This window comes from Sceloporus occidentalis, unplaced genomic scaffold (assembly GCF_023333645.1).
Source record: "Sceloporus occidentalis isolate IW3139 unplaced genomic scaffold, rSceOcc1.0.p SCAF_6, whole genome shotgun sequence".
Lineage (NCBI taxonomy): Eukaryota > Metazoa > Chordata > Lepidosauria > Squamata > Phrynosomatidae > Sceloporus > Sceloporus occidentalis.
In genome coordinates, this window is record NW_028316986.1 from 106,674,641 (window position 1) to 106,688,035 (window position 13,395).

Sequence of the window (13,395 nt, forward strand, 5' to 3'; positions counted from 1 at the left end):
GGGCTGGAGGTCATTTTAAATATTTTGGTGACTTTTGGGAGTTTTTTTTTTGGGGGGGGGGCAAAACCACACAGTTTTGAGGAGGAGGGGAGGGCTGGAAGGCTTTGGGACACTGGTGGAGAAGGGGTCATCAGGGTCCACTGGACTAGAATCTATGGGCCACAGTAGCTGCCCTTTGTTTAACCAGTGCTCTAAAAGGGGTCAATTTTGCTGTGGTTTCAGCCTCCTTGGGTTTTTTTTTGGGGGGGGGCACATTGGAAAGCTCCTCCTCCAACTGGAAACATTTTCTGGTAAATTTTCAGTTTGGTAGAATATAGCAAAACATATGCCATCCTCACCTCCTAGATAGTATGAAAGGCTTTGGAAACTAAAATACGTGGCAGGGGGCAGTTGTGGTGATAGTATGGTCCACAACAGCCTGATTGAGGGCACATACAGCCTCCAGATGTTTGAAAGTGGTTAACTGCTCAAGAAACACTGAGGAAAAGTACAGTTATTTTTACATGATGAATAGTTGAAAGGGACAGCAATGTTAGAAACTCTTGTTGGTTCATAATTGGGAACATTGTTGTATATGTTTGCAATAGTCCTTTGTGCTTGCTTTTTGTTTATGTTGTGATTATATTGCTTTGTCTTTTCTTTGCAGGACTTATAATGGTTCTAGCAGGAGCTTCTGAATTTGACCCGCAGTATAATAAAGATGCAACAAGCAGACCTGTAGACAACATTCAGATACCACAGGTTTGCTTTTACTGAAAGATGTCTTATTCTGTGTGTTGGGGTACAAATGTCTCTTAGTTACCCCTTCCCCTCTCTATTTCTCATTTTAGCTCATCCGAGAAATTGGCAGCATTAATTTAAAGAAAAATGAGCCTCCACTTACTTGTCCATACAGCTTGAAAGCCAGAGTGCTCTTATTGGCTAATCTTGCCAGAATGAAAATTCCTGAGACACTTGAACAAGGTACCTTGCTTTAGAAAGTGGAAAGGGTGGGGGTTGGGCCTTGAAGTGGACCTTGTCAAGTTACACATTTTATACTTAAGTTGTATTTATTTCTCCTACTTAAGGTTAAGGATATGCATGTTGTATTAGTGAAAATATGCAATTGGTTTTAAATTCTTTGCCAAGAAAAGTACAGTTTTGAAATCTATAAACTTATACAAGCTAAATATTATTGCCTGATGTATTTTTCATTTGCGCAATGGATTGTGTCACATCCAGTCCTGGAAATCATCCAGTTAGTGCTGTGTCTCTTTTTGTTTGGGTCTTTGTAGCAGACTCTTTAGTTTTCTGAGATTACACCAAGCCTCAGTTAAAACAAGAATAGATTTTACACAGATAAGATATTTTAAACATATTGCTACCTTACCAACTAATCGTCTCCTAGCATTGTGTTACTTGGAAATGTGTGACAACCAGTTCTGGAAATCAAGTTTTCAAATTCTTTTACAAAAATATAACTTTTCTGAGTTGAACGCTGTTGTTGCCATGGATAAGAGGCAATTAAGAGAATTCCTTTTTTGGACTGATTAAAGAAAAGATCTGCAGTCAGTTAGGACCTCCCAATTCTCCTTTTGGTTCTCCTCTTTGAAGACTGAACATTTTAGAGCCAGATATTTGACTAAACTCAAGTCGCCTACTTTAAGAATTGCCTTCACTGAGCTACGACTTCAATTAATGCCTACTGCAGTTCTAGATGGACGCTACAACAAAGTGACTTTTGAGAACAGACTATGTATCTGCAGTCAGTCTCAGGTGGAGGATATTGTTCATTACTTGTTAATTTGTCCATTGTACAGCGACCCTAGAAAGAAATTTTTAACACCCTTCCTGATAAAAGTGGGAGCTCTACAGTTGATACGATCCAATTCCTTTTGAGTGATACCAATGACTATGTAACACATAGAGTGGCTCTTTTTGCCATGGCTGCAAAAAAGATTAGAAAGAGAGAGTTAAACAAAATTGCCAGGGAGACACCAAATATTAATTAGATTTTATGATTATATCATATTTGTTTACTAATATCCAGGCAAGATGTCTCTTTTTCCATCCATCCTTTTTAACAGTTAACTATTTTTAACTGCACATTAAATGTTGGGACATTTTTTTTGTCCTTTGTATTCTGTGTCTTTTGTTTTAAATGTTAAATGTTTTATGCTTTTTGATAAGCTCATTTTGTCATGGCCTTTGGCTAGTACAAATGATAATGATGCTTATCTAGCTTCAAGCATATTGTGGGGATTACTGCTGTATGTTTTTTTTTTAAAAAAAGCAAAAACAGCTGTAACAGGAGGGGCTGAAATTTGTATTCTGTACTCCCCCTCGACTTGCTCAGAATGTCAATGTATATACACAGGCTGGTGCCTGGGATTCATATTAAGCCCCTCTTGAACTACATAATTTGAATATACCAGGTGTTTGTGAATTCATAAACTATGGTTCCTTCTCCTTACCTTTTGTGTGCAGCACTTGTATATTTTGTTGTGAAATAAGTATGAATGTATACCCCTCTGTTTCAAAATCTTGGCATTTGTTTGAAAAGAGAAGTGGGGGGCGATGTTTCTCCATCTGGGAGCTATTGCTAGTAGTGACAGTGCTTTTGACATTTTCGCCAAAAGATCTTCCTGCAGTGCACAATTTTTCTTTTCTGTATGCCTGCCATTTATTTAGAAACCAGTGGGGTTGGACTTACACATTTACTCTATTCTTGAAACTCTGTTGCTGAAAACCAAATCTATTCCTGTCTGCATAGCTCAGTCCTAGGTTCAGTTTCTTGTGCTTCTCTAAAGTTTTGGACTGAAGGGAAGGAAATGTGATGTGTGAGGACAGAGGAGTGGGAATATGAACAAAATATTATCTTAAAGGAGGAGAAAACGTGCATGCAAATATTTTTCACAGGTACACCTGGGCATTATAAGATATTTTTTCCAAAATCCTTAGTAGCTGGCTACTGTTGAGCAGCGGTTCCCAACCAGGGTGGGAGTGGGGGCAGGGGCGGGGGCAGGTTCGTAGATGTTGCATTACAGGGCATATTATCCAGGATGACTAGTGCTGGCAGACGATGATGGGAAATATCACCTAACATCTAAGGTTAGGGCTGGGGACCAGTGTTATAGGAGGAGGAAGATGCACAGTATAATAAACATATAGCACCTCTGTTACAGAGTTCCTTAAAGTTAACCAAATTTGCCCTGGAAAGTTGGAGAACATTCTGGGGAGGCTTTGGAGGTGTGTAGGGGAGAGTTTCATTATGCTAGTATAAGTCTGCTTGTGTTAAATGAGACACCTGAGAACCATCTAGTAAAGTTTGAGTAACAGTTTTAACAGTAATAAATAAATAAAAAGATGAAGGTTGTAAGCATTTGCTATGTGGGTTTAATAAACTGGGTATTGAGTATTTCATGTCTTCCAGATCAGCAGTTTGTCTTGAAAAAGTGCCCTGCTTTGCTTCAAGAAATGGTTAATGTAATATGCCAACTAATAATCATGGCACGTAGCCGTGAAGGTAAGAACTAAGTTTTATTGTATGCCAAATCAATAAAATTATTTCTTTACAATATCTTTAGAGTTCTGTCCGCAGAGTTTGATGTTAGCAACTGTGAAGACAACTTACTTGGAAAATAACTTGTGTTTTGGAATAAATAGCTAATATTCTAAGTGGAAAGAGAAACCTTGTGCTTATTTCCAGATTTTATGGTGTAAACTTTACATTTCAAAACAAACCTTTTGTTGACTTATTTTCTAAATATTGTGAATTTGAAAAATAAAAAATAAATGGCATTTAATACAATCTGATAGGAAATAAAATACCAGACACAGAGCAGTATTTTAAATATAATTGTGTTATAACTATACTGTCAGGTCTCAGTAAAGTTAACATTACTTTAAAGATAAGCAGAGAACTGGTTTCTGTACTGTGCTGCAGGCTTACACTTGAGAATTCAATTTGTTTTATTTTTCTTTCTCATTCCCTCAGAAAGGGAATTTCGTGCCCCATCATTGGGTTCTCTGGAGAACTGCATGAAACTTTCACAGATGACTGTCCAAGGCCTTCAGCAATTTAAATCCCCACTCCTGCAACTCCCACATATTGAAGAGGATAATCTCAGACGGGTCTCTAATCATAAGAAGGTATAGTACTGGAGCAAATAGTGTGCCATCTTAACACTAACTTGCTTATTCCACAGCTTGCAGGTATTTGAAATGCTAGTTCATACAAGTTTTAAAGATTATATTTCAAGTTCAGAAGATGGAGAGTAAGCTTATTAGCATACTCAGTTCAGCAGTTCATCTTAGTAAGTTATAAGATGTCCGTATCTTTACTGGCAGTACTAGCAGCTACACTCTCATACCATTGCCATTACTTCTGGACATGAAATGTTTACAGATTGATGAATGCCAGATTGCAGCAGAGATAGAGAGATACCTTTCCTGCCACAGCTGGGCTTGTAGCAGAATTTCCATTCACTGTTGCTCCTGTGGCTTTTACTATCCTGTTAACTGGCATTGCTTTGCGGGGAGTAAAACCTGTGCAGAGTTTGCTGCTGATGTGGTGTGAAAGAGGACCTTTGTGTCATGGATGGATATATGGGGAATGGAGGCCATAACTGTGTTGCAGCCTTTCTCTTTTTCCTTATAAAGACATTTGGCCTTGTTTGGTCCTGTTTTGCATGTTTGCATTCTTTCTTTTTGAAATAACAGAAGCAACTCTTTCGGAGAAGCACCTGTTTTATAACTTTCCTTCCAGGAGCACCCAGCCATATGTTCCCTTTGCAGTCTCTGGTGTACCTCACTGTAAGCAGAAAGGATGGGAGGACCTTTGTAAGAAAATTGGCAGGGCAATCATCTATTCAAGTCTATTTATAAATGTATCTTGACTATTTCAGTTTGGTTTTTTCATTGTTTAGAAGCCTTGCTGCAGAAGCATTTTTTTTTATTCTATGTGGAAACTTGTTTCTTTTATTAATAGCAGTCATTTACTTTTTAAAATTAAAATAAATGTAATTTTAAAAAAAACATGCATAATTTGATAAACCTTGGCTGCATCTGAATTGCAGAAATAATGCAATATGACGCCATGGTTTAGTGCTATGGAAATGTGGGATTTGTAGTTTCTTGTGGCTCCACAGTTCTCTGACAGAGAAGGTTAAATATGTCACAAAACTACTAATCCTGGAATTCCGTAGCATTGAGTCATGACAGTTAGAGTACTTTCAAACTGCATTACTTCTGCAGTGCACATTTGATCCTTGACACAATTAATGATCCTTTCTGTAAAATCTGGTCTGGAGTTGAATTCATCCATTTCACAATTGTGCATTTCTGAAAAATCATGGGATACAAAATCTGTGTTATTGGTTATTGGAAAATAGCTGCTTCCCAAAATAAAGATTGATATCTGCTGTTTTAATCTAGTACAAAATCAAAACAATTCAAGATTTGGTGAGTTTAAAGGCATCAGATCGTCATAATCTACTGCACTTCCTTGAAGATGAAAAATATGAAGATGTTATGGCTGTCCTTGGTAGTTTTCCACACATCACAATGGATATAAAACCCCAGGGTAGGTGGTGCTAGGCCTCTTTTATTTGATGAATACTCATGTTTTAGATAATATATCTGTAACAAATTACACAATTTAACTTTCAGGGACTTCAGTTTTTTGTTCCCATATTGAGAGACTGGGTTATGTAGTGAAGAATTAACTTACGCTATTTAAGGTACTATTTGTTTTCTCAGGAGGGTCTAGGGTATGTGATTTTATTTACTATATACTTCAGGTAACTGGGGAGAGGTCCAAAAGGCCATGCAAAGGTTTACACATGGAATGATATTGCATCAATCTTTATCATACACTCCTTCCTCCCACCAAAAGGATCTGGATGGCATTAAGTAAGAGAAGACTGATTTAGAGGAAGGCACATACACTGACTAAACTTTGTTTGCCTCTTGAATTCTCCTGCTCTTAAAACCATCAAGCTGCTTTAAAGTTCTTCATGTTTAAAAGGGGGTGTATGGGTTTTGGGTCAGTGGGCTAGAGAAGTAACAGTGCATCACATTGCCTTTGAGCATCTGCCAGACCACTCATGAAAAAGAACAAAAAGCAAGCAGCCAAACAACCAAACAAAAAGAATCTGCCTCTGAATTATTTAAGTCCTTTATGGTTATCTTTCTTTCCCCATTTTCTATTTGCAGTTTCTTGCATTGCAGTCTTAAGTTCAAATGAATTTAAGTTTTCTCACGTAGTCAGATGGTTATTCAAAGATGCAAATGAGGACATTGGTCATAAAGATCTTCTAACATGTTAAAAGATGTTAAGCAAGATTAGGCACACCTTTGATAGTTTAGAAAAACCTGTTCACAAAAGAGCTGTGTAACAAAGGAATCTATAAATTGATGTATGTGTTTTCCCTTCCTTTCCCCTGCCCTTCTTAAACTTCAGTTTTGGATGATGAAGATAGCAACAACATCACAGTAGGATCACTAGTCACGGTTTTGGTCACCTTAACAAGACAAACAATGGCAGTGAGTATTCTTATTTGTGCATATTATTCTTAGATCCACTGCTTTCCCCTGATATCCTATTGTCCCTTTATGAAGCTGGAAATGACCTTTGAAGGAAGTTGGTGGTTGGCAGGACTTGGGAGGGGGCCTGGATCATTTCCTCTGCAGCTGGAGCATTTTGGGATGAAATTTTGCATTCATTCTGTGACTTGGGGATGCATTCTCGGGGCATAGGACTGCAGCCTGAATGATTTTAAAAATATAGGTCTTTTAGAGTGTCTCTCCATATGGGTTAATATGCGCGTTTCTTCCTTTCCCCTTAAAAGCCTTCAAGACAGCTTAGGGCTGCATCCACACTGTAGAAATAATTTAGTTTGACACCCCTTTAATTGCTCTGGCTCAATGCTGTGGAGTTCTGTGGATTTTGTTTTTGTGAGACATTTAGGCTTCTCTGGCAGAGAGTCACAACAAAGTACAATTCCCAGAATGCCATAGCATTGAGCCATGGCAGTTAAAACAGTGACAAACTCGACTATTTCTGCAGTGTGGATGCAATCTATGTCTTGTCTGTACAGGTTGAGTCTCTCTTATCTGAAATACATGGGACCTGAATTGTTTTGGATTTTTGAATATTTGAATATATATATAATGAGATATCTTTGAGAAGAGACCCATTTCTAAACATGAAATTCATTTATGTTTTGTAAACATCTTATACACGTAGCCTGAAGGTAATTTTATACATAATATTTTACATAATTTCATGCATGAAACAAAGTGTACACTGAACCATCAGAAAGCAAAAGTGTAACTGTCTCAACCACCCATATGGACAATTTTGGATTTTGGTGTATTTCAGAATTCCAGATAAGGGATACTCAACTTGTACATTCCCAAGTAGACTAAAAGAGCAGAGGTAGCTTCTTGCACTATGTGCACAATCACACCATAGTTGCCTCATACATTCATCTCCCAGTTGTCAGTGATTCAGAACACTAGCAGTATCTGTTAGCTCACATTTTATTTGATATTGTTTGGCTAGTTTTCTTGTCAGGTGGGTGGAAGACATAAAATTCTTGGGTCTATGGCATGATCCCAGGAGCATTCTTCTCCTTATGTTGTCTGTTTGTTTTGAACCACTATTTTGCACCTAATCTTGACTTTCTAGTAATATAAGCCAGAAAGACTCCAGAAGCATAAAACCTGCCTGCCCATGTGTAGACTGCTTGTGGGATGAACATCCTGCTCCTTTAATAACTAGCATCTTTAAATGTAGAGGTGTATATAATATAAACATTCTGAATACATGCAGTACAATGCAGTTAGGTATTCACCCACCCCTTTGATTATTATTATTAACCTTTATTTATGAAGCGCTGTAAATTTACATAGCGCTGTACATACAATCTTTTTAATTAGATGGTTCCCTGCCCTTGGGCTTACAATCTAAAAAGACATGACACAGAAGGAGAAGGTAGCGGTGGAGGGAAAGGGTAAGAGGTCCAGCAGTTCTTCTCTACCTCCAAGGCCTGGACCAAGGAAGATGGACTGGAGGGAGGGTTTGGCTTCATAATGGATGGTTAATCATTTTCCAGGGAAAATACATACTCTCAAGTGGGATAATGCATATACAGTACATAGCAATACAGGAAATGGTTTGATAAACAGACAACAAAAGGAAACCAAATAGCAAGCGACAATTATGCAATGCCTGAGAAGGCTACTCTGAACAGGATGGTTTTCAACTCCGTTTTGAAGCTGGTTAAAGAAGTGATGGCTCTTGCTTGTGGGGGAAGAAGGTTCCAGGAGTGAAGGGCAGCAAGTGAAAAGGGGGGAATCTGGGGTGGGGCAGAGGAAATCCTGGGCTGAGACAGTAGACCAGAACGGAGGGCCCTGGTGGGAAGGTGAGGAGAAAGAAGGTCTGATAAGTAAGGAGGGGGAAGTCCATGGAGGGCTTTAAAGGTCGACAGCAGGAGCTTGTACTGAATACGGAAAGGGAGGGGGAGCCAGTGAAGGGATGCCAACACAGGAGGAGAGATGTGGTTAGAGCAGTGGGTGGAAGTGATAATGCGTGCAGCTGAATGCTGGACAGAGATTAAAGGATGGAGGTGAGAAAGAGGAAGCCCAGCCAGGAGGACGTTACAATAATCAAGTCGTGAGACCACTAGGGCATGGACCAGGATCTTGGCAGTAGAGGCGGAGAGATATGGTCGGATTTTGGCAATATTGTACAAAAAGAATCGACAAGCCTTGGCTGTGGTCTGGATCTGAGGGATACACGACAGAGAAGAGTCAAAGATAAAACCAAGACTGCGGGCTTGCTGGACTGGTTGAATAGAAATGTTGTCCACAGAGACAGAAAAGGAGTGTTGAAGGGTGGGCTTAGGAGGAAAGACAAGAAGCTCCGTCTTGGACATGTTGAGCTTCAAGCGCCAATGGCGCATCCACTGCGAGACAGCTGTGAGGCAAGACGAGACTTGCTGTTCAAGCTTTGGAGAAAGGTCAGGGGTGGAAAGATACAACTGAGCGTCATCGGCATACAGATGGTAGGAAAAGCCAAAAGAGCTCATGAGTTTTCCTAAGGACAGTTTGTAGAGAGAAAACAGAAGGGGACCCAGAACAGAGCCCTGGGGAACTCCGACAGATAAGGGAACAGGAGAAGAAGTCTGACCCCCTGCAACTACTGCAAAAGATCTGCCAGACAAGTAAGATCTAAACCAGTCAAGAACAGAGTCTGAGAACCCAAGGTCAGAGAGTATGTCAATTAGGAGACAGTGATCAACGGTGTCAAAGGCTGCAGACAAATCAAGAAGGATGAGAACAGAGTAAAGGCCATTAGCCTTGGCCAGTAAAAGGTCATTGGAGATCTTAGTGAGAGCTGTCTCTGTAGAATGCCTTGGGCGGAAACCAGACTAAAAGGGATCGAGGATGGAGTTGGCTTCAAGAAACTCAAGACAGCGCGAATAGACAACCCGTTCCAAAACCTTAGAAAGAAAGGGGAGAAGAGAAATCGGACGATAGCTAGACAAAGAGGAGGGGTCAAGAGAAGGTCACATTGTGTTGGGTTACAATGTGGGATTGGAATAGTTTTTATTGGCATTGTTGTCACTTGATGTGCATAAGGTATTTGACACAGTGAAGCTGCAAAACATTTTTGTTGTGGTGCAAAAGTTTGACAAACAAAAAGACACATTGGCACTTCACTTAATTAGCATTCTTTTATATAGATGGCATAGAGAAGGCTAACCAACTGTCCTTGCTTCTCTATTTAGGAAGTGTTTGAAAAGGAACAGTCAACCTGTTCAGCTGAAGAGCAGCCTGCAGAGGATGGTGTAAGTTAAAAATTATTTTTTTCAGTGATTGTGTTGTAACTCTGTGAAATCCTTATATTAAATCTCTTGTATGGAGATCTAGCGATACAGTCAACCCATCAGGTCCACAGGGGAATCTGTGGACCCCCAGCTTTACAGATTTCGAAATCTGTGAATGCTCAAGTTCCGTTGCTGCCATTAGGGACAACGGGACTTCAATGGTGGCACGTGCATCATCATTAGGGACAGACCCCATTGTTTCCAGTGGCGTCCATTGTCCTCAGTGGTGGCGTGGCCACATGCACATGCTGCCATTGGGGACAACAGAGGCTGTCACTAATGGCGGCGTGGCCATGTGTATGCGCTACCATTGAGGACAACACGGGTGTGTTGTAAGTAGATACTCAAATTGGCAGACGGCAAGTCTGTGGATACCGGGGGCTGACTGTATAAGACAATGCTCCACTGTCACTTGTATAAGTGCAGTACTTTCTTGAATCCTGTTGTTGCCAGAGCAGTGAGATCAGTGTCAGAAAACTGAGTGTTATTAACCTCATCTGCTAAACTCTATTTACAGTTACCTACTGTTTCTGAGGTTCCTAAGGTCTTTTTAAAAATGTTCATAATTATCACTGATTTTTAAAAAATCTTTGATATGTTCATTATATTATTTCTATTTGGTTTATCTGTTCTTTTCTGCTGTCATGTGAATTTTAATGTATTGGGTATTTATGTTTTCTTGTTCTTGGATTATGAACACCTAATTATAATCACAGGAGTATACTGAGTAAGTGGCATATAGATGTTATTAAATGTGTTTAGGAAGGGAGGCTTGTTTCAGCTCTGCCGTTTTCTCTTTCAGTGCCTTGAATTCCTTCTTAGCCAGCTAGTCAATTGCATGCATTAAGCAGCCTCCAAAGAGTCAGCTTTCCCCATATGGGATCTTTGATAAAGACTCAGTGGTGTCCTGCCATAAGTTTTTTTGCACTTACTGGGGAAAGTTACTTTTTTATCTCTGTTCCCAGAATCACAAGGCAGCGAGGTCAAGCCAGCTTAAGTTGCTACCTTGGCAGACACTTTAAAGAGTTTTGTTGGGGATATCCTGAGGTCCCGAGCATTTAAAAGTGGCTTGGCACTGAAGTAGTCACTCATAACCTTCTTTTCGAAATATTGCAGCAAGGCGACAATAATAAAATGAAGAACAAAGGATGGCAACAGAAGGCTAAAGGAACAAAGAAGGCTTCCAAATCAAAGAAGAAAAAGCTTGTCAAAAAGAAAGCAGCTCCTGTACCTCTGCAGCAAACAAAGCAGCAGAAGCAAAAGCAAGCAAATGGGGTAGCTGGGAGTGTATGTATCAATTTGAATGAAATCGGTTCCATCCGAGTTTGGCAGAAAGCCCTGATTAAAATCCTTGGAAAGTAGTTTCTTGAAAAAAAATATGATAGAAATTAAAAACAAGCCAAATTACCTGCAAATTGTAAGCTGTAATATTTATATCACTTTCTCATATTAAGCACGAAAACCTTCATTCAGAATGTGTAGATGGGCATTAATGTTGATGGTTAGGCAGCCAGATCCGATAGGGAGGAGAAGCTCAATGATTGACTGTGATTGGTTCTTGTGGAATAGGGAAAGCAAGAGGTGTCCCGTCCCCCCCCCCCCCCCCCATTTGCCTTATTTTTTTTTAAAGTTCTGTCACCAGTTGTTCAAGCAGCTTTCCTCCCCTACATATGTACTAATTGGTTTTGGAGGATCTCTGAACTTTCTTGAGCAAGTGTGTGTGTGTGTAGAGGGGGTTAGATGAGGGGAGGAGGGAAAGTTCAGTCCCCTGGCAATGCCCATTCTGCTAGTGAAAATACACCATTGAACACAATCCAAGTCTCTTTTCTATTTTAGATAACATTATCATTTAATACTATATCTTTGTTTGGTTGACTAGCAGATATAAACTGTAAGAGATTCTCCAACATAATTAATCCAAGAGACAGTTTGTAAAGCTTGATATATGGTATTCAGTGCAAAGTTCCTAACTGCAGATCCAGTTTAGCTATCAGGCGCTTGGAGTCCCTGTACTGGGAGGAAGGCAGAATATAAATAAACATAATAAACCTAGTAGTAGTAGTAGTAGTAGTAGTAAATCTTATAACATCCAAACAATTATACCTTTATTGGGCCAACCAAAATGCACAATTACATGTTGCAAGCTTTCAAAGCCACACTGGCTTCTTTATCAGGCTAACAGAGAAAAAAAATTGAAGATGAGATTAATAATATGAGAATATGAGAAGTTGAATAATATGAGAAACTGAAGATGATGATGATGATGATGATGATGATAATAATAATCGTGTTGGAGCTCTTCAATAATGTCAGTCCTAAATTTAAAAGAATAACACAATTATTACCTTTTTTTGTGTAGGAAGTTGTCAAGGAAGAAGAAGAAGAAGAAGTTTCTGATAAAGGAAGTGAATCTGATGAAGATGACACTAATAGGGACTCTTTAAGTGATAAAGATGATGGAAGTGATAGAGACTCTGACAGAGAACAAGATGAGAAACAAAGCAAGGATGATGAAGCTGTAAGGCTTGCTCTTTCTTTCTGGGATGCCATTACCATTTGTTGTTGTTGTTGTTGTGTGCCTTCAAATTGTTTACCATGGGACTGGAGAAATAGCATGTTGGTCTGCTGGTTGTCTTTGAAAACTTGTATGCTACAAACAGAGTTCCTTGAATTACATACTGAGAAGAATATTATTTCTAGGTGAACAGAGCTTGAGACAATATAGACGAAAATTTTCTGCTGGTACATGTTGATGAATGAACTTTCCATAGAATTCCCTGTATAAAATATTTTCCTCTGTATTGGAAGTTACAGTAGTGCTCTAATTGCTGCATTTGTATAAATTTCATGTTACCTGGTTCTTAAAAATAGAACTCAAGAACACAGAGCCTTAGCAATAGTGTCTGAAATATGCTCCTGTCTGAAGCTGCTTGTTACAATAAAATGACACTGGAATTGGATAGAGTAAAATAACAAAAATGTGACACTGTGAAGCTGTTATTTTTCACTGTAGCAGAGAAATGTATTTGGTTTTTAAAAATGTGTATACCATAGGACAAGAATTCTTAGAGGGCAGTACAAGACAATAAAAGAACACATTTTGAGATTCAGAGACATTTTAGGGGATATTGATAAACTGCTAAAAGATTTATTTCAAAATGACCTATAATCTATTCTTCTATAGTTGATGCTAACATTTGGATGCCTTTTGCATTTTTTCTCTTCTGTACTTTGTATCATTTTGCAAATTCAGTTCCTAAAATGAGACATAAATGCTAACGCTATTGAATTATTTTTGTCTTTTCATAAGGAGTGGCAGGAATTACAGCAGAGTATACAGAGAAAGGAACGGGCTCTCTTGGAAACCAAATCAAAAATAACCCATCCTGTTTACAGTCTCTACTTTCCTGAGGTAAGCAAAGAAATAACAAACTACTAAGATATGTAACTCACAATTTGACAAGCTCCAAAACCAGTTTTAATAATCAGTGGTGTTTTTAAATGTTGCAAGCATTTTTTT

The 13,395-nt window shown here is 39.0% G+C and overlaps 1 protein-coding gene across 1 annotated transcript in view; it reads left to right on the forward strand.

Moving 5' to 3' along the window:
• SEC63 (SEC63 protein translocation regulator) overlaps positions 1–13,395 on the forward strand; it is a 52,129-nt gene that overhangs the window by 32,219 nt on the left and 6,515 nt on the right. Inside the window, exons 9-18 of the mRNA XM_089530634.1 lie at positions 647–741; positions 831–963; positions 3,413–3,505; positions 3,977–4,131; positions 5,416–5,563; positions 6,443–6,525; positions 9,777–9,836; positions 10,992–11,162; positions 12,235–12,393; positions 13,186–13,287. Of these exons, the coding sequence (XP_089386760.1) occupies positions 647–741; positions 831–963; positions 3,413–3,505; positions 3,977–4,131; positions 5,416–5,563; positions 6,443–6,525; positions 9,777–9,836; positions 10,992–11,162; positions 12,235–12,393; positions 13,186–13,287 (1,199 nt within the window). The remainder of the gene's footprint in view (positions 1–646; positions 742–830; positions 964–3,412; positions 3,506–3,976; positions 4,132–5,415; positions 5,564–6,442; positions 6,526–9,776; positions 9,837–10,991; positions 11,163–12,234; positions 12,394–13,185; positions 13,288–13,395) is intronic.